Source organism: Anolis sagrei, chromosome 5 (assembly GCF_037176765.1).
Source record: "Anolis sagrei isolate rAnoSag1 chromosome 5, rAnoSag1.mat, whole genome shotgun sequence".
NCBI lineage: Eukaryota > Metazoa > Chordata > Lepidosauria > Squamata > Dactyloidae > Anolis > Anolis sagrei.
Window position 1 is genome coordinate 13,699,316 of NC_090025.1, and position 17,112 is coordinate 13,716,427.

The following is a 17,112-nucleotide window of genomic DNA, read 5'->3' on the forward strand; positions in this document are numbered from 1 at the left end:
CCCACGTCTAGCGACGAGTTTGAGGGATTCCAAGATACTTGGCAGGCAGGCACGTCTTGGCAGGATTCTGGACAAGATCAACGCTGGCAACGCTGGCGAAGTAATGAGCCAGCAACTGAAGATAATGATCCAGGTGCAAGTGATGATAGTCAATCCAGCGATAGTGACTGCTAATAAAATGAGGGCTTTGGGATGTGTAGCTTTGCAGAGGACAAAGCGTTGTATCGGGTGTTTTGTGCTGCCTTATCTCCTGTTTGGGTCCTGGGAATACAGCTATCGTGTTACCGTGTGCCTTGACTCTGGATTGGACTACGTGAGTGACTTCATCTTGCCCTTTACTATGGAACGTTTCTTGACCACGACATCTGCTTTTCGGACCCTTCTTGCTGCCTTACTCCGTGTTTGACCTAGGACTTTTTGACTTCGCTTTTGCCATCGCTAGTTTTGCTCCAGATTTCCTTTTTGAGTGACTGAGTTCTGGGAAAATCCGGCTTTTCTCCTCCTTTGTTTACCTGCCTGAAGGCCTTTTTGTTTTGCTAATTAGTACTGCAGTTTGAGTGCTATTAGCCTTGTTAAAGACCCATTAAATACTCTGTTAACCCTTTATTTGCTGTGCTGGACAATCTTTGGGCTCTGGGTCACGACAGCTGGAGTAATGATGAATACAAGTCACTACCACTGGAGAAATTACACTGCTTAGCCGGTATTGCACCAACTGACATCCGCCGGGAAGTAGCAGCCAATAATGAAAGGACCAAGGCAGAGACATCTCCAGCTCATCCCCTGTTTGGGTTATCAGCCAGCACGTCAACGACTTAAATCAAGACATCGTTTTCTTAGATCTACAGAGACACTCGCTGGAACACCCCAGCAAGCGAGAATCCAAAAGTGGCAGGCCCAAACCCAGCACCTCAATTCATGGGTGATACCAGATGAGAGACTCCCCCCTGGACACTCAGAAGACTGGGCGACTTGGAAGGCGCTGAACAGACTGCGCTCTGGCACCACGAGATGCAGAGCCAATCTTAAGAAATGGGGCTACAGGGTGGAATCCTCGGCATGCGAGTGCGGAGAAGAACAAACCACTGACCACTTGCTGCAATGCACCCTGAGCCCTGCCACATGCACAAGGGAGGACCTTCTTGCGGCAACCCCAGAGGCACTCCAAGTGGCCTGATACTGGTCAAAGGACATTTAACCAAATACCAAATTTGCAAAATCTGTGTGTTTTTTTCTTTTTCTTTTTAATCTGTGTTTGTTTTGCTCTGTTAGAATTGTAACACAATGGTTGCTGACGACACGATAAATATATATACTACCAAGTGTCCAATTAATGCAAACAAGCCGAGCCAGGTCACAAGCAATAATAAACAATACCCAAGGTTACAGTTCAATAATCATATGCCAGGTGTTCGCTTATCAAAAAACGACCAAGAATCCAAGTGTACACAAACCAAAGGTAGAGTTCCAAAGTCAAGCCAGACAGTAAGGGATGCAAACTGAAGTCCAAGTCCCCTTTCAACTCCATAAATCAGAGTCAAGGATTCAGTATTCAACAGGGTCCAGATCAGGATTACATGAACAAGGTCAGGGTACAGACTTCTAACCCTGGGGCAGCAGCTAAGATCCATGACAAGAGTCCAAAGGTATGGTGTTATCTTCTGCCAAAGAGTTATTTTTTTCCAAACCTCTTTTACTATGAAATCTCAGCTGGTGTTCATTTCAGCAACATAACCCCTGCAGCTTATGATTCTTTCCTTGATGTGGTTAGATTAACTCAGACATGGGCAAACTTCGGTCCTCCAGGTATTTTGGACTTCCAACTTCCTACTGGCTGTTAGGAATTGAGAGTTGAAGTCCAAAACACCTGGAAGGCTGAAGTTTGTCCATACCTGGATTAACTCCTCCCAAGGTTGCTGCAATACTGAGAAGGGTCCTCGTCTGCTAGAGATGCCCCCAGCAGCAAGCGAGCCAGGCCAGAAAAGTGCTGGCCATCACATCCACTCTCTTTTCCAAGACAGCCAAAGAAGGGAAATACATCACCTCTCCAGGCCAGAGTTTCTCAAACTGTGCTCCTCCAAATGTTTTTGACTTCAGCTCCCACAATTCTGGTAAGCTGGCTGGGATTTCTGGGAGTGGAAGCTCAAAACACCTGGAGGAGCAGTTTGAGAAACACTGCTCGAGGCAATTCGTTCCACTGACAAACCAGCTTTAACTGTCAAGTCATTCCTTCTAATGGGCAACTGAAATGGACTCTAAAACAAGTCTGCATTCACTTATATGTGACAGAGCTTGAGACATTTAAAGAATCATCGCCTCTACATTAATCATTCTAGAGCTCAATTGTGATGCTGCAGTTAGAACAAATACCAACTGCATTTCTGGCTCATGCTGTGAATATATTTATTTATTACTAGCCATCTCCTGCCACGCGTTGCTGTCGCCCACATGGCTGTTCTGTGTGGGAGGTTTTGGCCAATTTTATCGTTGGTGGTGTTCAGAATGCTCTGTGATTGTAGGTGAACTATAAATCCCAGCAACTACAACTCCCAAATGACAAAATAATTTTTTTTGGGTTGTTAGGTATCTTGTGTCCAAATTTGGTGTCAATTCGTCCAGTGGTTTTTGAATTCTGTTAATCCCACAAACGAACATTACATTTTTATTTATATAGATTTACCGCAGTTATATCCAGCCTTTCTCAACCTCGAAGGGGGCTCAGAGCAGCCTGAAAAAGGCAACAATTTGATGTTGCATGTACACATATCATCAATAAATAAATACATTAAAACCAACCAGTTAAAACATCACATTAAGAACAACAATTTAAAATCACATAATCCAGGTCATAATCCATGGCCAGTCCGAGTCGTCAATGCTAATTTATATTAATATGCTTACCTGATATCAGCAATCATCTCTTTCTCTCTGGCCACTTGCTGAAGGCTTGCCTGCAACTCCAGTATTGATTGCCTTAAACCCAATTTCTGTTGCTCGTGTTGTTCCGTGGTCTGTGGGAGAAAAACATTAATTGTAAGGCTTTTATAAATTCTGGGCTGAACATAACTGAGAAGAAATAGGAGAGTGAAATAGCAAGGAGACAGAGTAGAAGCTTGCAGGACTTGGCAACTATAGTTTTAAAGGCCACAACTGCCAGCTAACTTGATAACTTGCTAGTTTAGATAGTTTTAAATGTTGAATATACATAGGGTTCAGGGTGGCTTAGAAATTCTGAGAACTACAAGGTGCATCTGAACTGTAGAAATACTGCAGTTTCACACTTTTGACTTCAATGTCTCAGTGCTATGGAATCATGGGAGTCCAAACCAGATGAGTGATGTTCACTGCAATTAATCTGTAACGTTCCCCCATAAAGTTCTTATTTAAATTTTATTTAAATGTTCATTCATGCATTAAATGCTGACTCTAAATTGGATTACTGATATTAGTCTTTAGTCCTCTGACCTTTCCCTATACTAGCAACATTAGAGTGAGTCTTCTGAATAGGAAATGGCGGAGGGATCTCGAGAAAAAAAAAAGGCTGAGAAGGGATGTAATAGCCAAGTTGACATATTTGAAATGATGTCACATTGAAAAGGGAGCAAGTTTGTTTTCTGCTGCTCTGGAGACTTGGACCTGGAACAATGGTTTCACAGTATTGCCGAAGGCTTTCATGGCCAGAATCACTGGGTTGTTGTAGGGTTTTTCGGGCTATATGGCCACGTTCTAGAGGCCTTCTCTCCTGACGTTTCGCCTGCATCTATGGCAAGCATCCTGCCTCTAGGACAGGGGTCCTCAAACTAAGGCCCGGGGGCCGGATGCAGCCCTCCAAGGTCATTTACCCGGCCCTCGCTCAGGGTCAACCTAAGTCTGAAATTACTTGAAAGAACACAACAACAACAACAACAACAATCCTATCTCATCAACCAAAAGCAGGCCCACACTTCCCATTGAAATACTAATAAGTTTATATCTGTTAAAATTGTTCTTCACTTTAAGTATTGTATTGTTTTAAAGTGGTTTTTTTTACACTACAAATAAGATATGTGCAGTGTGCATAGGAATTCATTCATATTTTTTTCAAATTATAATCCAGCCCTCCCAATAGTTTGAGGTACTGTGACCTGGCCCTCTGTATAAAAAGTTTGAGGACCCCTGCTCTAGGACATGGCCATATAGCCCGAAAAAACCTACAACAACCCAATGATTTCACATTTTAGGAAAAAAGATTCCACCTAAACAGTAGGAAGAACTTCCTGATAAGAGCTGTTTGACAGTGGAGTATGCTGCCCAAGTGTAGTGGAGTCTCCTTCTCTGGAGGTTTCTAAGTAGAGGCTGGATGGCCATCTGTCAAGGGTGCTTTGATTTTGTGTTCCTGAATGACAGAAGATTGGACTAGATGGTCCTGGTGTTCTCTTCCAACTCTATGATTCTATAAAACATATGATTTCACATTATTCATACTAAATATTGCTGAATACTGTACATATTCGTGTAAAAGTCTGGAAATTTTAGTCAAAAAAATGACCCCCAAGCCACTAGGTTGACTTATCCATGGAGCAGTTTAAGTACTGTAACTTAACACATATCACAAACAGAGTCATCATTGAGTAGAGTGGCAAAAAGGTGATAGTTTAGTTCATCCTAGGAAAGCCTAAAAGAACTGATCTCATCTACTCTCTTCTCTGTGGTACCACTCCTGGCTCTTTTCAATGCTTGGGGAATGGTGGCTGCAGCAGCCTAGGATGGCTGGTTACTTGAGGTAGTACAGAACAGCCGCCTTGAGTCACCTTTGGGTTCAAGAAAGGCGGGATAGAAATATCATAACTGAATAAATAATACTAGTGCTTTCTCCTCTCTGCAGACCTTCGAAGACCTACAAACCACTCTAAACGTCTTTGCAGAAGCATACGAGAAGCTTTACCTCTAATTGAACATCATGAAAATCAAAGTGCTCTTTAGCAGTTACCAGCCAATCCCTCTGCAATGCCAGAAATACAGCTTAATGGTGTAACATTAGAAAATGTTAACCATTCTCGCTACCTTGGCAGCCACCTCTCCACCAAAGTCAACATTGACACTGAAATACCACACCTCCTGAGCTCTGCAAGTGCAGCTTTTTCCAAATGAAGCACAGAGTGTTTGAGGACCAGGACATCCGTAGGGATACCAAGGTGCTTGTTTATAAAGCTATTGTCCTCCCAACCCTGCTATATGCCTGCAAACATGGACTGTCTACAGACATCACACACAACTCCTGCAACGATTCCCATCAGTGTTGCCTCCGAAAAATCCTGCAAACTCTTGGGAAGACTGACGGACAAACATCAGTGTGCTGGAAGAAGCAAAGACCACCAGCATTGAAGCAATGCTCCTACGCAATCAACTCTGCTGGACTGGTCACATTGTCCAAATGTCTGATCACCACATCCCAGAAAAGTTACTCTACTCCCAACTCAAGAAGGGGACATGGAATGTTGGAGGACAGGAAAAGAGATTTAAAGATGGAATGAAAGCCAACCTTAAAAACTGTGGCATAGGTACTGAGAACTGGGAAGCTCTGGCCCTTGAGCAACTCTAGCTGGAGGTCAGCTATGACCAGCAGTGCTGTGGAATCTGAAGAGGCATGAATGGAGGGCAAAAGGGAGAAACGTGCCAAGAAGAAGACATGTCAAGCCAACCCTGACCAGGACCACCTTCCACCTGAAAACTGATGTCCTCACTGAGAAAGAACATGCAGGTCAAGAATAGGTTTCCACAACCATCTACATATCCATCACCAAGACACCACACTTGGAAGGCCATCATCATCGGGCTACGAGGGATCGCCTAAGTAAGTAAGTTAAGTATATACGAGTCATGGCAAAATCCATAATTTTGACTCCAAAGATGGGTTCAACTTATACACAAGTATATACAGTAATTATAAACCATAATAGATGAAAAATAATAAGAGCAGTCATTTGCAAAAAGCAAGAAAAAATGGGACTGTGTTGTGGCTAATGAACGAAGATGGGGAAAGTGGTAATTTGGTGTAATCCACTGATTAAACTGAACCTGTGATATAGAGACATCCATGATCCAGTCTGTGCAAGTGCATGGAAAGAGCAGAATTTGGCATCCTGAAAATCTCAGCAGGTAATTTAAAACGTGCAAGGTAATTTAAAATGTGCACTCCCATCTGCCTCCCCAAGGACCTCATACCACAGTTTATACTCCCCACCCCATGAAGACCTGGGTTACATTCCTGTGCTTAAACAGTATTCAGAGGACTCCTTAATTGTGAGGATCTGGGAATCTCTGGGAGGGCATAAAGAATTGGAGTGGATATTATGGGGAGGCGGGTGTGGAAGGGGGATGGTAACTAGACTCATATAGGTCCTTTTTAACTTATGGAATTGTGCAATATAATTTTATTAAAACCCCCCACTCGGACACCACCTCAGCCCTGTTGACTAGTAAATGCCTTTTTCCTTTTCATGTTTTGACTGTTTGCTATTATTAGATCTAGTAGTTAACATGTTCTAAGTGTTTGATTTATATATTTAAATGTCTAGGTTTGTAATTTTGAGTTGTTCTATAAGTACACCTGATGTTGTTTATTTTATTGTTTACGATATAATTTGTTTGCTATGTTATGCCGGCATTAAAAGTTTGCCAATTTTCTGGTGTAAACTGCCCTGAGTCCCCTCGGGGAGATAGGGTGGTATAGAAATAAAGATTATTATTATTATTATTATTATTATTATTATTATTATTATTATTATTATCTGGCCCTCATGGTTAAAAAAATGAAAGCTAAAACTCACTTTTTAGTAAAAGAGGATGGGTTCTATGTAATGTCCAGACTTCGAAAGAAATTACCCTATCTTTCTTCATTCATATAGGATATAGATTTCACCTTTTCTTGGCACAGAATACAAGCCTTTTTGCCAGTGTTCATTCACTACTTCCATGCAGAGAATACATAACCCTGATGACAGTATCTATTCTCTGCACTTAACATGACAATCAACACACTTTGTCTTAAGTACAAAACTCACTTCACTTAGCCTCTTCTGCAGATCTTTGACTTGCTGAGAATATTCTTCCAAGAGGGTATCTCTCTCTGAGTATTTAGAGGGTTTCCTCTGGCTTTCAACGTCCAGTTCATAGTTAGAATACAAGGTTTTTGTAGGGCTACCACCAGCACTACTAGGACCAGAGTAAACAGAACTCTCTACTGGTCCGCTTTGCATAATGGAAGACTGAAATTGAATGTTGTTTGCAAATGGACCAGAGCTCTCTATCGTTTTGCTTCGTGTAATGGCAGGTTGTTCCGCTGTTCCGCTTTGCACCATGGAAGGCTGCAGAACTGTGTTGCTTGCAAGTGGAACAGAACTGTCTATCATTCCGCTTCGCATAAAGGAAGGTTGCAGACTTATGTTGCTTGCAAGTGGACCAGAGCTCTCTACCATTCCGCTGCGCATTTTGGAAGATTGCAGGGTTGTGTTGCTTGCAAGTGGACCAGAGCTCTCTACCATTCCACTGCGCATTTTGGAAGATTGCAGGGTTGTGTTGCTTGCAAGTGGACCAGAGCTCTCTACCATTCCACTGCGCATTTTGGAAGATTGCAGGGTTGTGTTGCTTGCAAGTGGACCAGAGCTCTCTACCATTCCATTGCGCATTTTGGAAGATTGCAGGGTTGTGTTGCTTGCAAGTGGACCAGAGCTTTCTACCATTCCACTGCGCATAATGGAAGGCTGCGGAGTTGTACTGCTTGCAAGTGGATCAGAGCTCTCTACCATTCCGCTGTGCATAGTGGAAGGCTGCAGAGTTGTACTGTTTGCAAGTGGACCAGAACTCACTACCATTTCACTTTGTATTATGGAAGGCTGCAAAGTTGCATTGCTTGCAAATGGACCAGTGCTGTGTATGATTTCGCTTTGTATAATGGAAGGCTGCAAAGTTGCATTGCTTGCAAATGGACCAGAGATTGCTATGATTTCACTTTGCATAACAGAAGGCTGCAAAGTTGCATTGCTTGCAAATGGACCAGAGCTCGCTATGATTTCGCTTTGCATAATGGAAGGCTGCAAAGTTGCATTGCTTGCAAATGGACCAGAGCTCGCTATGATTTCGCTTTGCATAACGGAAGGCTGCAAAGTTGCATTGCTTGCAAATGGACCAGAGCTCGCTATGATTTCGCTTTGCATAACGGAAGGCTGCAAAGTTGCATTGCTTGCAAATGGACCAGAGCTCGCTATGATTTCGCTTTGCATAACGGAAGGCTGCAAAGTTGCATTGCTTGCAAATGGACCAGAGCTCGCTATGATTTCGCTTTGCATAACGGAAGGCTGCAAAGTTGCATTGCTTGCAAATGGACCAGAGCTCGCTATGATTTCACTTTGCATAATGGAAGGTTGCAGACCTGAGTTTCTTGCAAGTGGAACAGAACCACCTAAGACAAAAACAGAGCTTCAGGGGAGTAGAACAAACCTGAACAACTTGGCCCTCGTAAAGGGCAAATATTAAAGTAATTTTTTAAAAAAACTTCTATGAACTACCCCTCCTCCCTCTCTCCCTGCCAAAAAAGACGCCCATGGGAATTGGCTAAGGCTAGCGAAGGGACTGGGCTTTTCATTTGCCAGTCGGTAGTTCCTAGTCAAGCAGGCATGCAAAGGGCCGACTGACAAAGGAAAGTCCAGCCCCACCTTGGGCCGCAGTGAAGGTCTTTGCACGTTGCATCTGTCCTGGGGCCCATATGTTGTGCACGCCTGTAGTAGAATAAAGTGTAAAGCTGACAACTATCAATAATGTATTCGTTGCGAACAGTAATTGATCATTTCCTTCTTCTACTCTTCTACTTCATTTCTTTACAAACTCAAAAATAAGCACTCAACACTACTACTCTTAGTATAGTGCTGTGTATTATGATCTGTATTTTATCGTGTTTTATGCATACTTGCTTCTGTTTTTATGATTATATACAGCATCAAATATTTGCCTTTTGTATGTTTATACTGCCCTGAATTCCTCTGGGGAGAGAGGGTGGGTTAGCAATATATTATTATTATTATTATTATTATTATTATTATTATTATGCAGGTAGCAGTGAAAATAGATTAACTCAGTTAATTCTTCATCAAGGAATCTGTAATTTCCAAAAGTTTTACTGTGTGTTACTCTACTTCTTTTGCTTATGAAGCTATTTCTTGCAAACACAGTTTATTTCTTCAAGTCTGGACAATATATGAGGTATTATTATTGTCGTGTCAGGAGTGACTTGAGAAACTGCAAGTCACTTCTGGTGTGAGAGAATTAGTCGTCTGCAAGGACGTTGCCCAGGGGACGCCCGGATGATTTGATGTTTTTATCATCCTTGTGGGAGGCTTCTCTCATGTCCCCGCATGAGGATCTGGAGCTGATAGAGGGAGCTCATCCGCCTCTCCCTGGATTCGAACCTGCGACTTGTCGGTCTTCAGTCCTGCCGGCACAGTGGTTTAACCCACTGCGCCACTGGGGGCTCCTATTATATGAGGTATACTGAAGAAATAAAGTGTGATCTCCATTCTGCTGCAATCTATTACCTCTTCCATTCGTTTAAACCAGTGGTTCTCAACCTGGGGTCCCCAGATGTTTTTGGCCTACAACTCCCAGAAATCCCAGCCAGTTTACCAGCTGTCAGGATTTCTGGGAGTTGAAGGCCAAAAACATCTGGGGACCCCAGGTAGAGAACCACTGCTTTAAACCATTACCTATTGTGGCAATCATAACTATGACACAAAACCCAGTGGTCAGTTTGTGAATGGAAGGAGCATGAAGATGATCTTTCGGAGACATCTCCTCAAGGAACCAAGACACACCCCATAAGTGCATATTTGCCTCCAAGTTGACTGTTGGCCCCATGGATTTCATGGGAGTTTCTTGGACAAGGAAGAATCAGAGGTGGTTTTGCAAGTTCCTTCCTCTGAAATATAGTCTACACCAGGGGTCCACAAACTTTTTAAACAGAGGGCCAGGTCACAGTCCCTGAAACTGTTGGGGGGCTGGATTATAATTTGAAAAAAACATGAATGAATTCCTATGCACACTGCACATATCTTATTTGTAGTGCAAAACCACTTAAAAACAATACAATAAATAAAATGAAGAACAATTTTAACAAATATAAATTTATTAGTATTTAAATGGGAAGTGTGGGCCTGCTTTTGGCTAATGAGACAGGATTGCTGTTGTTGTTGTGTGCAACCTAAGTCATTACAGACTTAAGTTGACCCTAAGCGAGGGCCGGGTAAATGACCTTGGAGGGCCGCATTCGGTCCCTGGGCCTTGGTTTGAGGACCCCTAGTCTACACCATCTGATATGTTTTCCTCTAATAAAGAAGGGGTCAATATATGGAGAAAGAAATGATCTGGGTGTACTAGTATAATTTTGGAGACAGTGTGCAGGTGACTGAAATTCTCCATCAAAAATGGTTGGCAAAGATGAAATAGTAAAGTTATTTCATTCACCAACAATAATTTGCATGCTATTTTAAAATGTATATAATACTTTATACTTTCTAATGTTGATTTTTACATCACTTGTGTAGACTAGATCACTGCTAATTTTATATTATCAACAGGGAACTGGACTTGAAGATTAAGACACTTGTCCAAGGAAGTATTTTCTTATTTTATCCAATTTTTATATACCAACTTTCTCCTTGTATAGGATCCAAGGGGTCTAAACAAAGTTCTCCTAGGTTTAATTTTCAATTTGTTGAATGAAATTATTTGCCCCGACAATAGCCACTTATGGAAAAACATCCTTCAAAGTATTCTTTAATTGCTATACAATTATGCATATGTGCTGTACATACCTGAAATAATATTACAAGGATAACTAGCTGTTTGCCGGCGTGAGACACATTCTTTTGAGAATTTGTTTGCTTCTTCCTGGAGCTTCAAGGTCTCTTGTGTTTGTTTTTGTAATGCTTCCCTGTGCAATCAAATGGTATGATATCAACATACACCATGCAACATTTATTACTCACCCCACAATGAAACCTGTTACAGGTTGAGTATCCCTTATCTGAAATGCTTGAGACAAGAAGAATATATCTTGATAAACATCTTAATGAGATATCTTGGAGATGGTACCCGAGTCAAACCATGATTGGGTTGTTGTAGGTTTTCCGGGCTATATGGCCATGTTCTAGAGGCATTTTCTCCTGACGTTTCGCCTGCATCTATGGCAAGCATCCTCAGAGGTAGTGAGGTCTGTTGGAAGTAGGAAAATGGGTTTATATATCTGTGGAAAGACCAGGGTGGGACAAAGGACTTTTGTCTGCTGGAGCTAGGTGTGAATGTTTCAACTGACCACCTTGATTAGCATTTAATGGCTTGGAAGTGCCTGGGGCAATCTTTCTTTGAGAGGTGATTTGATGTGCCTGATTGTTTACTCTCTGTTTTGCCGTTGTAATTTTTGAGTTTTTTAATACTGGTAGCCAGATTTTGTTCATCTTCATGGTTTCTTTCTTTCTGTTGAAAGTGTCTACATGCTTGTGGATTTCAATGGCTTCTCTGTGTAGTCTGACATGGTGGTTGTGAGAGTGGTCCAGCATTTCTGGGTTCTCAAATAATATGCTGTGTCCAGGTTGGTTCATCAGGTGCTCTGCTATGGCTGACTTCTCTGGTTGGAGTAGTCTGCAGTGCCTTTCATGTTCCTTGATTCGTGTTTGGGCAATGCTGCGTCTGGTGGTCCCTATGTAGACTCGTCCACAGCTGCACGGCAAACGGTAGACTCCTGCAGAAGTGAGAGGATCCCTCTTGTCCTTTGCTGAACGTAGCATTTGTTGGATTTTCTTGGTGGGTCTGTAGATAGTTTGTATGTTGTGTTTCCTCATCAGCTTCCCTATGCGGTCAGTGGTTCCCTTGATGTATGGCAGGAACACTTTTCCTCTGGATGGATCTTTGTCCTGACTCTCGTGGCTTGTTCTTGGTCTTGCAGCTCTTCTGATGTCTGAGGTGGAGTATCCATTGGCCTGGAGAGCCCAGTTGAGGTGGTTCAGTTCATCTTGGGGGAGGTGGGGTTCGCAGATTCTTTTTGCACGGTCTGCCAAGGCTTTAATGGTGCTTCTTTTTTGACTTGGGTGATGGTTGGAGTTTTTATGTAGATATCTATCTGTGTGTGGGGGTTTTCTGTAAACGGTGTGACCCAATTGTTGATCTGGTTTGCGGATGACTAGGACATCTAGAAAAGGCAGTCTTCCTTCATTTTCTTTTTCCATAGTGAACTGGATGTTTGGGTGGATGCTGTTAACATGGTCCAGAAACCTGTTGAGTTCTTCTTCTCCATGGCTCCAAATAGTGAAGGTGTCATCCACATATCTGAACCATATAGTGGGCTTATTGGTTGCTGTTCCAAGGGCTTGTTTTTCAGTGTTCCATGTAGAAATCAAACCATGATGTTCATTTGTTTCTTATATACTATACACAAATATCCTGAAGGAAGTTTTATACAATGCTGTGTTTTAATAACTTCATTACCTCTATATTAGTTGTCACTACCTCAGTGTTGTAGTTCAGCCCGTGGTGGTGTCTGATATTACTGTTAGTAGGGATTCTAGGCCTGAGATTTTAAGTCCTGAAACTGAGCAGTCTGTGTCTCCAACTAGTCAAGACCCCATTCCAAAGGATGCAGCAGAGCTAATCTCTAGGAAAAGGAGTTCAGAGCCTGAAACTCCAGGTGCGGAGAATAATGACCTTCAAGATAATGGTAACGAGTTTGTTGATAGGAGACCTAGTTTTAGTAGAAGGCCATGGTGCTTATTAGAAAAGAGGCCCATATTTGAACCTCATGTGAAAAGATTTTTTGGGTACATTAGGGAGGCTGGGAGTTTTGCCCAGTAGTCTGGTCAACGTTGATAATGGAGACAACAGCTCTTGTCAAGCCATGCCTGCTTAGAGACGTCTAGTTATGTGCCTTTGTTCGTGTTCTTATTTTCAAGGACCAGGGTTTGTTCCTGTTTTACTGTATTGGATTCTGTGTTTGAGTTTTCTTGTATTCCTTTTTTGGCTGCCTTGCTGCCTTGGGACTCTTGATTATTTTTGCACCTGGTACCTTATGGGTTATTGATACATTTGAACTTTGAAGTTTTTACTATTTTTTCTGTTTGCTTTTTATATAATCTTCAATAAACTGTCTTGCTGATTTAACCTAGAATGGTGTGGGTGTGATCCTGGACTCCTCGCTAAGCTTGGAACCCCAGGTCTCGGCGGTGTCCAGGGGAGCATTTGCACAACTCAAACTTGTGCGCCAGCTGCGCCCGTACCTTGGGAAGTCGGACTTGGCCACGGTGGTCCACGCTCTGGTCACATCCCGGATTGATTACTGCAACGCGCTCTACGTGGGGTTGCCCTTGAAGACGGCCCGGAAGCTTCAGATGGTCCAGCGCTCGGCAGCCAGGTTGCTAACAGGAGCGGCACTCAGGGAGCACACCACTCCTCTGCTGAGCCAGCTCCACTGGCTGCCAATCCGCTACCGGGCTCAATTCAAGGTGCTGGCCTTGGCCTATAAAGCCCTAAACGGTTCTGGCCCCGCTTGCCTCTCCGAACGCATTTCCGCCTACGAACCGACTAGAATATTAAGATCGTCTGGGGAGGCCCTGCTCTCGATTCCGCCTGCGTCACAGGTGCACTTGGCGGGGACGAGAGACAGGGCCTTCTCAGTGGTGGCCCCTCGGCTATGGAATGCCTTGCCGGCAGACATCAGACAGGCACCTTCGTTGCTGGCGTTTCGGAGAATGGTCAAGACCTGGCTTTACGAACAAGCGTTTGGCTAGGCAAAGCAACTAACTAAGGAAGACGGTAACTGAACATAGGAACGGCACAATGACTATGAGAATGGGTCTGACTTTAACTGAGGCGTTATATATGTTGTTTGTTGATTTGTCTGTCTGATGTTAATTGTTGTGGAGCGACGTTGTCGTTCCGGTTGTTGTATTGCTGTGTTTTAATTGCACTGTAAACCGCATTGAGTCGCCTGTCAAGGGCTGAAATATGCGGTATAAAAGTGAAGCAAATAAATAAATAATAAATAAATACAGAGGTATTTCTTGGCTTGAGGTGCAACACTCAGTTATTCACATGGAAAATTTCAGACGTTCATTTCAGATTTCTGGATAAGTGATACTTAACCTGTATTTTCATCTAGAATATACTGCTACATTACGGTGATCAGTAGACTTAATAGGTATTAACACACATGCCTTGACTAACAAAAATTACCTATCTTAATGGTTGGATTGACTGACAGATAATTCCACAGTGTTCTCCCTAAAAATATTAATGATCATCAACATTTTTTTAGTTGAAATGTTATCTGCACATTATTGGTGAAATTTCTGTATTAGCATGAAAACAACTATTACCTTAGCTCCTGAAGGCTCTTACTCATTTTTGCAAAACCTGCAAAAAGCAAATCAAGAGAAAACAATATTGGTAAGAAATTAAATTTATAAATCCTGTCCGTGAATGTATATAGATAAACTAATGAGTATTTTAAAAAATCTGCGTATGTTTAACAAGCTATGTCTAAAAATAATGTAACATGCAAATTTCCCGGGAAAACTGCTTTCTTAACCAGCAATGGTTGGTGGAGACTTGTATATCAGTAGGACAATGAGCTTGCACTGAGTTTTATTGCAAACATTAAAAGAATTGTCTAAAAGTGGGCCTGCATTGCAATATATTGCAGTCTGAACTCCATATATGGTCAGTGTAGACCTATATAATGCAATTCAAACTGAACAACATGGAAGTGTGGATCCAGCCTAAGCTATAGTTTCATAAAGCAGATTCAGAACTTTGGATAGTTCCTTTCAATGTTCGGACTATACGCTAGCATAGATTCACTACTCCACTGACACAGGACAGCACCAGACAACATTTATAGATTGTTATTGAACGCCTTGCCAATTGATTTATATACAAACAATGAAACAAATAAGTTTATTCAAGCCAAAACAAGTGTCTTGTGGCACTTTAAAAACCTCTCTATTCTGATGCTTTAGTTTGGATATTTTTCACCATCATGCTATCCTTTATAATACCATCAAATGTATAATTCACTAATTCTAAAAGGAAATTGTAACCACTTAATGTCCTGTCCTTCATTGTCCATGTCTCCCTTCCCTTCTGTCCCTTTCTCTAAATATACATTCAAACACTCTCACAGTAGTTCACGCCTCTATATAATAGAAGCCAATATACAGTACCTTCTCTCCGTACACAGCCACCATCACATCACATCACAAGAATAAAAACCAAAGGTACTGCTTAAGTATTTATACCTCAACAAATGGTGTTTCCCCTGCTCAAAAATCATAGAAGGATTTCATGGAAAACCTAGAATAATATAATTTTTGTTAGTATTCAAAATTGTCATAGGCAGATCTTTCAGTAAGCAAGACAGAACATTTTATACTGTCAGGGTATAGAGCATCATTTTACAAGTTCAAGAATGTAATGACTGAGGTTCCATTCTCTTTCTACTTATGTAGAGAAGGCAATAGTATGCAGACTGAAGTTTGGTGCATTTACTTTACCAATTTTGTTCAGATCACCAAGTTCAAAATACATGTAAGTCTGTCAGGATCACATAGGAATGACCTGAGTTAGTGGAATCTGTCTAAAGAGGTGTTTAAAGCAGATGGGGTACATATCCCATAAATACATGAATTATGTTACATTTCTGAAATTTTGATATATTTTTTTAATAAACAAATGGGAATTTATTAATACATAACTAGATCACAGTCAAACCCTGAACTATACAATCATTTACAGCTCTCCAAAACCGTATTTAGTTCTCTCTGGCTGCCTGTTCTATAGAGCTATTCCCCATCTCTGGTTCACCCCTGAGTTTTGTTTGCGATAGAAAAGGAAAGGTGGACCAAATTTTGATCAAACCCTCCTAGAAAATTAGAATAAGTTCTAAACTGCCTTGAGTCCCAGTACTGGAGAAAGGACAACACTTAAAAATTAGGGCTAATAGGAATTAAAACATAACATTTATTTGTTTGTTTGTTTGTTTGTTTAAAACATTTATATTCCGCCCTTCTCACCTCCAAGGGGACTCAGGGCCGAGCACATCATATATACGGCAAACATTCAATGCTGGGATACAAATTAATATACACATGCATAAACATTTAAAACGTTTATCTCAGTATTAAAACACACAATATAAAACCATCCTAGTCATCAGCGTCAAATCTAATTGGCCTGGTAATCTTTCCTATTGCTGCTTTAGTACATCCCTATATATATCCTTGCCTAGATATTGGACACCTACCCCAGCCCGTTGGATGCTGTAAACAATTTATGCTTTTAGTTTAATCTGTATGAGTTTATTACATGGTAAATGTATGTGTTGTGTTATATTATATTTATTTAAATTTAATTTTCAGTTACTTTTTGGATAGTTTTATAAGTTTATATTGAGATTGTTTATCCATTGCATTTGATTTGATTTGTCGTTTTTGTTTTTGGCACTGAATTTTTGCCATTTTTGTTATTCATTGGAAACCGTCGCCCTGACTCCCCTCAGGGAGATAAGGTGGGTTACAAATAAAGTATTATTTATTTCATATCAAAAGCACTGCATACATAAGTATAAAACTGACAAAAACAGAAAGAGAACAAGTGGGTAAATAATGTTTTGACCAAAACTGGGCCACAGTGGTCTCATTGTCTGTAGCTTTAAACAATTCTTCCTCTGTACATGAGGCAGGGCATTGTGGACAAGCATACAGGTGCAGAGTTGTTTATTCTGCTCCACAGTCGCACAAGGTAGATGACTCTTTTAGGTAGTTCTGGGGGAAACAGAAAGAGCCTCCTCAAAGACTGAGTAAATACAGTTGGGCGTCCCCTGGGCAACGGCTAATTTTTCCACACCCAAAAGCAATTCTTTTAAACATATTATTATTTGAAACAACAAGGTGAGTTCACAGCAGACAAGATCACTCTGCTGGCTGTTGTATTGGATCACACATCGGACTGTATGATATATCGGCGAATAATGCCTGCAGCTCCCAGTAAGGTGGCCTTTTGCAGCTGGTAATTTTGTCAGTGCCGATTGTGTTT

The 17,112-nt window shown here is 41.6% G+C and overlaps 1 protein-coding gene across 2 annotated transcripts in view; it reads right to left on the minus strand.

The window, feature by feature from the left end:
* Positions 1-14,429, minus strand: part of CCDC158 (coiled-coil domain containing 158) — a 64,195-nt gene extending 49,766 nt beyond the window's left edge. For both annotated transcript variants that reach the window (XM_060779373.2, XM_060779372.2), the window contains exons 1-4: positions 14,397-14,429; positions 10,845-10,963; positions 7,044-8,440; positions 2,902-3,011 (exon numbers count right to left, since the gene is read on the minus strand). In XM_060779373.2, coding sequence (XP_060635356.2) covers positions 2,902-3,011; positions 7,044-8,440; positions 10,845-10,963; positions 14,397-14,422 — 1,652 coding nt within the window. In that variant the 5' untranslated portion in view covers positions 14,423-14,429. The remainder of the gene's footprint in view (positions 1-2,901; positions 3,012-7,043; positions 8,441-10,844; positions 10,964-14,396) is intronic.
* Positions 14,430-17,112: the final 2,683 nt, after the last annotated feature.